Source organism: Pristis pectinata, chromosome 13 (assembly GCF_009764475.1).
Source record: "Pristis pectinata isolate sPriPec2 chromosome 13, sPriPec2.1.pri, whole genome shotgun sequence".
NCBI classification, from domain to species: Eukaryota; Metazoa; Chordata; class Chondrichthyes; order Rhinopristiformes; family Pristidae; genus Pristis; species Pristis pectinata.
This window is the reverse complement of record NC_067417.1, coordinates 29,517,751-29,531,404: the sequence shown is the minus strand read 5'-3', so window position 1 is coordinate 29,531,404 and position 13,654 is coordinate 29,517,751. Positions and strand designations below refer to the sequence as shown.

At 39.4% G+C, this 13,654-nt stretch overlaps 1 protein-coding gene across 1 annotated transcript in view; it reads left to right on the top strand.

The window, feature by feature from the left end:
- Positions 1–13,654, top strand: part of itfg1 (integrin alpha FG-GAP repeat containing 1) — a 157,996-nt gene that overhangs the window by 10,502 nt on the left and 133,840 nt on the right. Inside the window, exons 4-5 of the mRNA XM_052028085.1 lie at positions 237–294; positions 1,582–1,662. Coding sequence (XP_051884045.1) covers positions 237–294; positions 1,582–1,662 — 139 coding nt within the window. The remainder of the gene's footprint in view (positions 1–236; positions 295–1,581; positions 1,663–13,654) is intronic.

Sequence of the window (13,654 nt, the reverse complement as noted above, 5' to 3'; positions counted from 1 at the left end):
TCTTAAAAAGAATCTTTAACCTGAAAACTTAACTTTGGTTCTCTTTCCATGCTGCTGCTGGCTTGTTGAGTGTTTCCAGCATTTTATGCTTTTATTATGTTTTAACTCACAAAGGAGTGGAGAGAAAAAAGGAAAAAATAATTTAAAATATACTGTTAATTTAATAGCAAAACTGTGCACCTAGTTCTGTACCAAAGTTTTCATTTGCTTGCTGTATATTATTTATTTTTTCTTAGATCCAAAGCTTTTCACCTTTCTAAGACAGAGCTTTTCGGATGAGCCACTAGTACTAGAGTAAGTACTCTACATATTTTAACCTATATTTGAATGTGAATAACCATATAGTGAACAACATTATTTCATCACTATAGTTAACTTGTCTGACCCCAAGACTAAGAAAAATGATTTCTTGCCCTAAGTCTTCCTTACCTGCCTTTCTGGCACATTGTGTATAAGACTCAGAAAGTCACGTTGCAGCTGTATAAAACTTTGGTTAGGCCACACTTGAAGCATTGTGTGCAGTTCTGGTTGCCTCATTACTGGAAGGATGTGGAGGCTTTGGAGAGGGTGCAGAAAAGGTTTACCAGTATGCTACCTGGATTAGAGGGTATTAGCTTTAAGGAGAGGTTGGACAAACTTGGATTGTTTTCTCTTGAGTGTTGAAGACCTGAGGGGAGACCAGATGGAAGTTTATAAAGTTATGAGAGGCATAGATAAGATAGACAGAATCCTTTTCCCAGGATAGAAATGTCAAATAGTAGAGGGTATAGCCTCCAGGTGAGAGGGGGAAAGTTTAAAGGCGATGCACAGGGCATCTTTTTTACTCTGGGAATGGTAGGTGATTGGAACACACTGCCAGGGGTGATGGTGGAAGCAGATATGATAATGATGTTTGAGATACTTTTAAATACGCACATGAAAATGCAAGGAATGGAGGGATATGGATTGTGTGCAGGCAGAAGGGATTAGTTTAATTTGGTGTTACATTCAGTACAGATGTCACAGGCCCAAGAGCCTGTTCCTGTGCTATACAGTTACATGTTCTGTGTTCCAACACTTATCAATGCAGTGGGCAAGTTTGTTATTTTAAGAGATTATTCCTTTCAAGCATAACTGAATTCTCATATTTCTACTGACTGATTGTTTTTACCTCATGGGTCAAATGAAATAAATGTTGTAGCACCCTCCACCAATGTTCTCTGCTGAAAAGCCAACATAGATGATTTGTCAGTGTAGGAGAAGAGGGATCGATGGGCTAGATTTATCAACTGAGAACAGCTTTCATTCATCAGCTTAAGTTGGACATTCTTCATTAGTGAATCTGCATAACAAATATTGGTATAGAATAATTGTGAAGGCTGGCAATGCTCAGTCGGTCAGAAAACATCAATGGAGAAAGGAAGCTAGCATTTCAATGTAATAATTGTGAGGAAAAAATGCAGATTTAAGGACTGCAAAGAAGGGAGCGAAGGAGAGATTTAAAGGAACTTTGTTTATCAAAATGTTAATACAATTTCACTGAAATTGGTTAACTAATCTTTTAAATTTTGTTTGTCAAAACCTGTGCTTGTTCCATTTCAGTTTTAATGGCGATATGATACCTGATATTTTTGGAACTGTCAAGGGAAATCCAAAGCCACAGATATGTTCCTTGATTGGAAGGTAGGGGCCAGTATTCATGCTAAATTCTGTTGAATAAATTTACCAATCCTGAAGGAATTTTATTTATTAGAAGAAATAACTGGTTTGTATATTTATTGTTCTCTTAATTTGAATAAATATTTCATTACTCTTCTGAATATTAAATCAAACAAGCAATTAAATTCTATATTAAAGCATTAATTATTGAAATGAAGGAAGGAATTGCATTATCAGGATATGGTGTGACATTTAGTATATTATATAAAATGATTTGTGTAAAACTGATTCCATGTTTAGGGCAGATAATATCTACATATTATAAAAGAAATGTACTTTCTCCACTTTAAATCCATCATCATCTAATACATTAGAGCAAATTGACATGACCAATTTGGTTAGGAAAATAAATGGTTTCTGAGTACTTTGAATGAAAACCTGCTACGGTGTGTTCTCATTTATCAGTGTATTGTGCTTTTGTTAGCAGAATCAGTTGTGAACCTATCTACAGAATGCATTTCACTGAGAGCATTGCTATCTTTTTCAATACTCTGAACACAAGTAGAGGACATACAATATCTGATCACGTGACATTGCTTGCAGTCTACAAATGTTGCTGGTTTAATGATTGGACAATGACTCAAGGTTACATTGCTTCCCATATGGAGACTAGCTGCAAGTTGTTTGGGGTGTAAATATGCAAGTTATTCTTGACATAATTAATGACAAATTGACTACTGCTCAGGTGCAATAAAGTTCTATTATGTCATGACATAACCTGCAGGTAAGCAAATACAGATGTGTTTTATCTGCTTCTGAAATGCTCGTCCACATTTTTGTTACCTTTTTAGATTTAACTATTCTGCATACTCCCAAGTAGTTTCTCATTCTACTCTCCATAAACATGAAGTCATCTTGAACTTGAAGACTGCTATCTTTATCCTAATCTGCATTGAGTTCTGTTCACTTACTACCCTTGTGCTTACTGGTTTCATAGTTAAATCAACATTCCTTACAGCCCTCTTTAGATATCTGTTCTGTTCAGATTTTTGTCTGCTGTGGTGTGATCTTTATTGACTGTTACAAAGTTTCTGTTGGCAGTGATGTTTTCTCAATTTGCATTGTTTGAAAAGTTAAGAATAACGAAGCAAGACCTTTCTTCGGATCAAAAAGTGATTCTAAGTTTTCTTTTAAATTATTAGTTCTAGCTCAGTAAGTCAATATGCTCTTCTCTGATCTTTACAGTGTAAATTCTTGGTAGCCTGCTGTCCTTGGTGTCATTACTGAAATTCAATTCAGTTTTCCAAATTATTGTAATAATCCTCAGTACTGAATTTTATCATAATGAACTTCAATTTAAGGCAATAACAATACTCATCTGGTTTAACCCCATCAGAGCTTGTATTTTTGCATCTCTTATTTGCATATAGAATGTGTATGCAGATTTTTAAGTATATGGAATGTATATTTTCCACATTTTGAACAGTTTCGTGCTTCAGTAGAAAGAGAGCATATTCTAAGGATACTGTGTAGATATTTTAATCTGCCTGGAGCTGGCAAAAATATTTACTGAAAATATTACAGACGATCAAATGTTTTTCTTCAGTGATTTGAATGAAATGACAATGGAATTTTGTACTTCAGCTGCAGCAAATAATTGAGAGGAGCTGGAGCAAGATTAATTCTTCATCTTGCACAATAACATAATTCCAAAAGAAATAGGAGCAGGTGTAGACCACATGGCCCTCAATTCCATTCCAGCTTTCAGGAAATGTGGGACTTATCTGACCTTTTGCCCTCAACTTAATTTTCCTCTCTGGCCACCATTAAACTTGCTTTTTCTGTTGTACGAAAATCTGTGTATCTCAGTCTTAGATCTATTTAATGATTCCACATGTGCAGCTATATTAGGTACAAAATTTCAAAGATCTGCAACCATTGAAGAGGAAAAACAAACCCTTTTCATCTTACTTGGCTGACCTCTTATCATCTCCCTAATTCTAGACACTTTACCTCGGGGTCTAAAGTCCTCGCAGAATTATATTGCCTTGAAATCCTTTTGGGTGCATTAAAATGGCATTGGATAGAGGTGCAAATGATCATTTTAGCTCTTGGCCCAATGCATAAAACAGAAAATGGAATCTTAATTTTGATATTGCAGTATGGTAGAATTGCATCTCACATCTATTTTCGTATGTTTGAAATTAAGAGAGACCAAAAAGAAAGAGATTCTCCTTCAGGAGAAGTTATTAATGCACTTTTAATTAACTTACCGATGCCACTAAAATTATCATTATGCCTTTGCAGTGAATTAGTTTATGAATTGAGTTTAAATGTCAGTCTGTAAATTGATATTGAATTTGAATTAAAACTGATTTTTGGCTTGGATGGGAAACTTGTTGCCTGACCTGCTGAAATAAACATCTATGGAGGGAAGGAAACAGTCAACATTTCAGGTCAAGACCCTTCATCAGGACTGGTAAAGAAGGGGGCAAAAGCCGGAATAAGAAGGTTGGGGGAGGAGTACATGCAGGCAGGTGATGGGTGAGTTCAGGTGATAGGTGAGTCCAGGTGAGAGGGGGAAGGTAGGAGGGGGGAGAAGCAAGAAGCTGAGAGGTGATAGGTAGAAGAGGCAAAGGACTGAAGAAGAAGGAATGCGGTAGGAGAGGGCAGTGGACCATGGAATGAAGGGAAGGAGGTGCGGAATAGATGGGTAGGTCATGAGGGCAGGGGAAGGGGGGAGTCACAGGAATGAGGGAAGACAAAGGAGAAAAAAAGGGCAGGAGAAGAAGGGAGGGGTTACCAGAAGTTAGAGAAATCGATGTTGAGGCTGTGAGGTTGGAGACTACCAAGTCAGAATATCAGGTGTTGTTCCTCCAACCTACTTCTGGCCTCAACATGGCAGTAGAAGCCATGGATAGACATATCGGTATGGGAGTGGGATGTGGAATTGAAGTGGATGGCCACTGGGAGATCCTTGCTTTTGTGGCAGATGGAACAAAGGTGCCTGACAAAGCGGTCACCCAGTCTGCATCGGTACTCACTGATGTAGAGGAGCGAGCAGCGGATGCAATAAATGACACCCTCAGATTCAAAGATGAAGCATTGCCTCACCTGGAAGGACTGTCTATGGCCATGAATGGTGGTGAGGGAGGAGGTGCAGGAACAGGTGTAGCACTTAGTGCAATTGCAGAGATAAGTGCTGGGAGGGTCATCTGCGGGGAGGGACAAATGGACAAGGGAGTTGTGGAGAGAGCCATCCATGTGGAAACCATTTTTTGGGGTGGGGGGAGGGATGATGTGCCTTGTGGTGAGATCCTGTTGGAGATGGCGGAAGTTGTGGAGAATGATGTGTCGGATGCTGAGGCGCGTGGGGTGGTAGATGAGGACAAGGGGAATCCTGTTCCTGTTATGCTGGGGGGAATGAGGTGAGGGCTACACCTGCCCCTACACCACCTCCCTCACCAACATTTCAGGGCCCTAGACAAGAGCCCATAGCCTCCTCTACTGCCACGTTGAGGCCAGACATAGGTTGGAGGAACATCACCTAGTATTTTGCCTTGGTAGTCTCTAACCTGACAGCCTTAACATCGATTTCTCTAACTTCTGGTAACCCCTTCCCTCTTCTTCCCCTGCCTCCCTTTTTCTCTCCTTTGTCTTCCCTCATTCCTGTGGCCCCCTTCTCTTTCCCCTTTCCCTGCCCTCATGATCTGCCTATCTGTTCCCCACCTCCTTCCCTTTATTCCATGGTCCATTATCCTCTCCTACTGAATTCCTCCTCCTTCAGCCATTTGCCTCTTCTACCTATCACCTCTCAGCTTCTTGCTGCTCCCCCATCCCCCACTCCTACCATCCCCCTCTCAGCTGGTCTCGCCTATCACCTGAACTCTCACCTGCCTGCATGTACTCCTCTCCTTCTCCTGATCACCTTATTCTGGCTTCTGCCTTCTTCCTTTCCAGTTCTGATGAAGGGCCTCGACCCGAAATGTCAACTGTTTGCTTCCCTCTGTAGATGCTGCCTGACCTGCTGAGTTCCTCCAGCATTTTGTGTGTGTTGCTCCAGATTCCAGCATCTGCAGAATCTCTTGTGTCTCAAACTTGTTTTTTTTTGTAGCATTTGAATATCCATAGAATTGTACTGAATTCATTATTGCCTACATAGTTTAATCAGCCTCCCATTTTTATTCTCCTTTGAGCACCAATCATTCCTTACTTGAAAGCATAAGCAGATGAACTGTATCGTGTTCTGTGTCTAGCATAGAGCAACATTGGATTTTTTTCTTCCCTTTTCTCCCTCAGTACTTCTAATGAAGTACCAAGCTACACTCTGACATTGTTTCAAAAATCTCTCTCAGACTGGGATCTGAAAATGTTGGAAATAGGGGAGGGATTGTATTCAAGCTACACTCTGACATTGTTTCAAAAATCTCTCTCAGACTGGGATCTGAGAATGTTGGAAATAGGGGAGGGATTGTATTAATGTAGCAGTAAACACTGTAGGTATTGCTGGTTCATTGTAAATGGATCCATTTTTTAACAGAACCTTTCTCTGCTAAGAATTACAAGATAGCGACTGTTCCTTTTTAACATACACCTTTATAAGGTAATTAATTCTTGTGGCTTGAATATTAGTTGAACTATTAGCAGCTTCAATCCACTAGAGATTTCAGCTATCTGCATTGAGCAAATTTGCTATACCAACAGATGTGACAAGGTGATTATCTCTCTGTTTTTTGTTGCTTTATTTAAAATAAAACTTCTAGTTGTATTGACATAACATGTCATTAAAAATGCAATTGAATTTGTGAAATAAGTGAATATAACTTCCTTAAAGTTGCAGAAGTGAAACTGAATTCTTCTGGTTGCTAATATGAAGGTGATCACATTCTGGTTATATGATCCAGTAATGTACACTAGTGTGAATGTAATGGTTATGTAACTCGATCAGTGATGCAAGGGCTTGGAATAACAATATGGAGAAACGTGTTCAAATCCTTACATTGCATTTGGGGAAGTTAAATTAAATGAATAAGGAATTGTAGTGTACTCTTGATTATGATGAATGTGAACTTGCCATGCTGTTGGTTCACTTATGTCTTTTAGGGATGGAAACTTCTGGTCCCTTTCATATCTCCAGAACCACAGAAATGCAATTGATCTTAACCATGCTCTGAAAGCATGGGCTACAAATACTGCAAAGGAATTAAAATCAGGATGGGTAGGAAGGGTACTGAGATCCAGCGTGCTATAAAGAGGAATTGGATGGCCAATTGAAAGAGTGTGCGTTGTTACTGCACCTTTTATATCCTCCATGTTCTATACCTCTTTACACCCAATAATGTATATTTTAAAAAGTTTTTACTATTTTCTTGCAAGAATTATGGCAGCTAATTTGTAAAGAGCAATATTCCAAAAAACAGCAATGAAATAATGATCAAATCTGTTTCGGTAATGTTGATTATTGATAAATATTGACCTTGGCAAGATGGAAGGACACCTTTTGTTCTTCATTTAAAACTGGCATGCAATGTGAAATTGACTGAAAAAGGAAGTGTCAGTCTCTAGTGTCTTGTGAAATTTTCAGAAGTAGGAGATGAGGCTCCCCCTCCCCACTTCAGCAACTCAGAAAATGTATTGTTTTTTTAGCCATGACCGGAACTAAATAAATAAGACTACTTGAATTTCATTTCTCTTCAGAACACTTCTCAAATGCATGAATCAATCAACAAAATATTCACATAAAAATGTGACATGGCTGGAAGCTACAAGGTTGTTTTAGTTGTACTAGCTCTGTGTTGCTTTTCACAGAGTGGCAGCATTGGGCAGGGTGTTTGCTAGGTATGAAAGCTTTATGAGAGAATTTTAGGGATGCAAGTTCTGAGAGGAAGCTTGCAGGATCTAATACCACTGGCATTACATGTATCAGAACATTAGGCAATTTTTAGGTTCTAGAGTATTAGGGGAGGGGAGAAATGCCTTTGGGATAAATGGGGTTATTTGTATCAGTATTGTGGGAAGCAAGAGCAGAAAGTTGGTTGAAGGGTGTGGAAGATCAGATGATATTTGGAGAGGCTCTGGATGGATTGAGCTGTGGATAGTTCTTGCAATTACTCTTGGACTGTTGTAGTATTGGAGAGGTCTTGACTGCTTGTGCATTTGTGAGATGGAATAAAAGAATGAAGATAGTAAGCCTTCATATAGTCCATGTGTTACTAATGACTGTGATTGATGAATACAAGATTGGTCAGATTCGCACATAATCTTAAACTTAGGGGAATTTAAGTTTGAAAGCAGAGATGAATTACATTGGGCTAGAATAAAATTTGCAAGTGGTTATTACCTTGAGATGAAATTCAATATCAATACAAATGATAATGGACAGGAAATATTCACTAGTCCATCCAGACCGGCTCTCACAACTGCAGTGCTTTGTACATTACAAGGTATACCCTCCCCACTCCACCAGAAGGTCATGGAATCTTGTGGAAGAACCATAATTACAAATAGAAACCTAGTCCAGTTAGAGAACAAAAATATGGAAAATTCTTATCTCCACAGGCAGTTAATTAAACCAGGAGGCCACTGTGCTCTTTAGTAGTGTTATATGATGCCCTGTCTCCAACAGAAGTGTGTGTCTCCTTAAGCGCTTACTTTAAGAGCTGATGACCTGATGTACAGGTTCGCTCTTCTTTAGAGAGAACCACTATCCAATATGTAAAATAGCCATTGTATAACCTGAGATCATAATGCCCCCCCCCCCAATCCTCCCTAATTTACTTGAATGAACAAACTATTTATACAAGAACAATCCCTCCATCATGTTATGTACTACGATCAAGTCACTGCAAAGTCTGCACTGCTTCAAAGCTAAAGTTTAGCAGCTCTTTGGGTCTGTCTTGGTAGTTAAGATGGTTTAATTTGGGATTCAAGCTTGTGCCTCTTCTCAGCACCCTTTCCAAAATATCAGTATCACCAAACAGATGAGGAAATCGTAACTCAACACTGTCTTCTGATTTGGGTCTAACCAAGGTCTTGTTCAAGGATGAAATATATTTGTTGCCCTTTGCACATTTCACACCCTATCAACTCCAGATGTTGTGCAAAAGAAGGTTTGAGAGAACTTTGGAAGTAAGCAGAAAGAAACCTGAAAGTGATTGCAAACTGAAAATTTAGCAATATTAGTTTTGCAATATCCCCGGCCACCTGTTTGCACGGGTTCTTGATTATAATCCTGATCTCTGTGGAAGGCTCTTTTAATGAGAGGGAACCCTATAATAGAAAGAAAAATAGATCAAGAAATTACTAATGGGTATGATAGATGGGTAGAGAAAAATCCCTTGTTATACTAAGGCTAATATCCTTTCAGCAATGAATTGGTCAGTCCGTTCTTTAATACATTCTGTCTAATTGGATAGACAAACCATTCATTGGAATCAGTACCAAGATTTGATAGTTTTATACAATTGATTTGTGTGCTTGGGGGTATGTACTAATTACATGTTCTAGATGATAGATGTGAGGAAAATTGTGATTGTCTATAATTGTATTCCAGTGCTTCTGGCTCAAGGTATATATTAGGATTCAGGACAACAGCTAAGGGCAGTTTTTAGAAATAAACTAAGCGTTTCAAAACTTCTGTGCAAAACAATATCATTACTCTGAAATCAATAAAAGCTGCAGAATGAAATATTGGCAGAAAGTGCAAGAAACGCTTAGCAGGTCAGGCAGCATCTGTAAAAAGAGAATCTTGTCAAAGAACCTTCATCATTACTGAATGTTTGTCAATTGACTTACTACTGTGATCTTTTATCAAAATAGACTAAACAAATTAGGTGTTCTCATCTTTGGAGTAGCTATTTCGAATCCACCTATTGCAAATTGGAATACCAGTGGTAATGTAGAAGTTGGAAAGGTGAAAGAGAGATGGTAAGCCACCATCAAAATTATGTTTGTAAAATTGCACAAACTTGATGAGCTGCTGCTGGGGCATTATGGTTTTCCCCTCTTGAAAAAGTGTTTCCTTTTGCCATACTTCGGTTCTCTGGTATAGGAGCTCCCTAGGAAGAATAGGAAGTCAATTTGAGACTTTGTTGTGATTTAGTCTTCCAACCAGATTTCATAGGAGAGGGATCTATCTGGATGTCATAGAGGTGTACAGCATGGAAAGAGGCCATTTAGTCCATCATATCCATGCCAAGCAGTGGGCATCCATCAACACTAATCCCAGCAGGTGGCCCATGCCCTTCTAACGCCTAAGCAATTTGAAGTTCTCATCTAGAGGCTGCTTAAATGCTGTTTAGTGACCCTGCTTCCATTGCTCTCTCAGTACATTCCAAGTACTTGCCACTCTCTGTGTGTAAAAGGTCCCCTTGTATCCCCTCTGAATCCCTTCCACCCCTTTATCCTAAATCTATGTCCTCTAATTTACTGCAGTCTGCCCCACCTATATCCCTCAGAATTTTATATACTTCAATCGTGTCCCCTCAACCTCCTCTGGTCCTGGTAGAAGAGACCTAGCTTTTCCAGTCTCTCCTCCTAACTGAAATGCTCCATCCCAAGCAACATCCTGATGCATTTTCTCTGGTCCTGAACTTGTGCTATTTCTCCTTTGATTGCTTCCCACTGTGCAGATTAGACTTGTCTGAAGGTAGATGCTCCCAGTCAACCATAGCCAGGTCTCGCCTTATTCCAGGTACTTGCCATTCCCCATTTTAAGATGTTATTTCTGGTCCATCCCCATCTTTTTCCATAATCACTTTGAAATCTATGGATTTATGATCACTGTTCCCAAAATTCTTCCCCCTCCACTGACACTCCCTCCTCTTGATCAGCTTCATTCCTCAAGATAAGGTCCAGTAATGTTCCTTCCCATTTGGTCTACCTACATACTGAGTCAAAAAGCTGTCTTGAACACATCCCTGCTGGGCATTTAGCACTAAAGCAATCCTAGTTAATAATCAAGAAATTAAATCCCCTAGTACTATAGCCATACTTTTTATTGCATCTCTCTGATATCTTCCTACATGTCTTTTCCCATGTAAGTTACAGCTTTGAGTTCACCTACATTAATGGTTACTCTCCTTGCATTGAAATAGATGCCACTTAGCTTTGAATTCCCCTGATATGTACTTACCCACTTTTTCTGCCAACTGCGCTTTTCTCCATTTGTTTGTACTCTCCGTCTGAGCATTTACTCTGAGCCCCATTCCTCTGCCAACTCAGTTTAAAGCTACCCCAGCAGCACTAGCAAGTCTCCCAATAAGGATCTTAGTGCCATCCTTGTTAAGGTATATACCATCTCACTTGTACAGATCCCACTTTCCCCAAAAATGATCCCAATGATTAAGGAACCTAAAGCCCAACTCACTGCACTGATCTTTCAGCGGCCTTATCTTTCTATTCCTTGGTCACCCATCTCCTCTCTTTCTGTTCTTGTAGAGTGACCAACTCACTAAACGTACTGTCCACCACATTTTCCACATCCAGGATACCCCATAGCGAGTCCAACTGCTTTATGCGATCAGCCAGCAGTTGCAACTAGATGCACTTCCTGCAGGGAGATTGATTCCCGACCTCCCACATCCTGCAAGAGGAGCATATGACTGCCCCAGCCTCCATATTTTTATCCCAGTCCCTTTTACTAAGAAAGACAGAAATAGAAAATCCTTACATGGTTGCTAGTCACCAAAGCCCACACTTCAATCTCACAGAAGCACTTTGATCTCACCAAAGCACTTTGGCCTCTCAGCCCTTCACAAAATGGCGGCTCCTGCTCTTACTGATGCTCCTTTTATATCTTGCCGCCATCAACCTCGCATGTACTGCTGGTCCCACAAACAACTTTAGGTCTTGCTTCTCTTGCACTCTGATCCTGATGCCCTGTGCTGCTGGTCCCACTGCTGCTTCTCAGGCCAAGGAGATGGGCTTATTTTTATTAGATTTTGCAACATTGTACTTGGTTTCGTACCAAGTCAGAGACTTTTCTGGAGAGGTGTACAGGTTTTATCCATTGCCATGCTATAAGCATGACTTAAAATATCCAAATGCTGAACGTATCTTGTGTTTTCATTTTATGGGTGCAGTAAAATTTAGATAAATCACTGGACTAACCTCGGCTGCCCTTCCTCAAAGAACAGTGATGCATCAAGGATGGTGCCGCAATTTTCCTGAACCTAACAACTAGATTATTTCACTAAACTACAAATTCAAAATGGGTGTTAATGTTTTTGATGTCTTCTAATTTGTGGCCGAGTAGAGAACTGTCTTCAATCAATAGACCTTGAGAGGGAGTTCTTGGTCTCTGTTAATGCTCTACATCTTTCCATCTGTGAAGGGATGAATAAATTTTTATGCTGGCCATGCAGGATTTCTTGATCTTGGCAGAAAAATACTAAAAATAATGAATGCAAGTGGTCAGTTTAGACAAGTGAGTTTAAGAGATTGCAGTTAAAGCAGATTGAGGATTCCCTCGCCACTGTCACCCCTTCCCCAGTTTCCCAGGGTAGAAAACAAGGACAGAAGAATAAGAAATGGGGTGGGGGGGGGGGCGGGGGAAATGGTGAGAATTGGGAAAATGTTTGAATATTCAATGACCTTAACCTCTTTGAGGCTTTGTGTGACAATCAGATTAAGAGTATAACATTGTTAATGTATAGTGTAAACCAAGGTAAAGAGGGAAGGGAAGAGCAATTTGAGAAATGAATGAGTTCCCTTGAAGGTTACAGTTTCCATATAAAATTTAATCACTACTTCCTGCAGCAGACTTTTTCAAAAGAAATATTCTTATTTAGAAATACAAGATCCAGAGGGGGGAGAAAACACATTTCAAAGCATTTAAAAATGGATTGAATGTTTTCATTATGATCCGGCTGTCAATGTAATTTTTCGGCCTGCTGAACACATTTCTGAGTCAAAAGGAAATGTCACCTTAATTGGTTGTGAAATTGAATCCAAATCCTACCTTAAGTCAACTTCTCCTGGAATAAAATATTTTAAAATCTGACTTTCATTTTGGGTATTTGCCGAGAGCATTAACGCCTTTTTGTATTGGCTTTCATCTTGGAAGAAAATACACATTCCACCTGTTGATATTCTGTAGCAATTAAAACACTTTAATCAGCATATGTTGCTATAATGCCATGGCATAAAATTGGTTCTGAAATAAGGAATAAAGCTTTGAACAGTATGAAAAATTGTACAGGCATTAGGCTTTTATTTTTTTAACTATATTGGAAATATCTCAATCTAGTGATGATTGGGAGTAGTTTTGGATGTGCATTAGATATTGCCTTTGGCTCTGTGTTTCTTCTGCAGATGGATCCTTCCACATAGTGCACTAGATTGTGCCCAACACCTCCATGGCTTGTGATTGCCTACTGCACCAGCTGCACAATTGCACTCGTCTCTTGTGTCTGCACCACTCCCAGTTCTCTGTCAATATTCCTGCTGTGGTTGCTCCAATAGGCAGGCCACAAGCAATGCAAGTAATGCCTCACCTAAATAATCCCTGGGACCTTGTGCTGTCAGAAGGTCAATTTGATGTTTCCAAACTTCTCTGATCAGGAATATTTAAAAAACAGTTGAAACAACATTTTCAAAAAAAAATTGACATCTATAACCATGTTCAACTGACATATTAGTTAAGATACAAATCAAAATGAAGGAATAAAAACAAAATGATGAACCCATTCAAATTAATGGGTCCATGCTAAACATGTTAGCTTTGGTTTATGTAAAGCCGAGAGGTCTTGGCTTAGTAAGTCCCGAAATAAAAACAGAAAAAGTTGGAAACATTCAGTTTTAGAAACAAAAAATCCCCCTGGAAGGCCTGCTGAATGTTTCCAGTATTTTCTGTTTTTATTTTTCACATGACTAATGTGACTTGACTAAGTGGTAATTCCAAAGGGAAGTGAGAGGTCAGATGCACTTATATTTGATCTTCAGTGCTTTCTGTACTTCTGCGCCGCAATGGGTAGGTGCAGAAGTCTGGAACATTACAATAGCCAGGAGTTCCCTT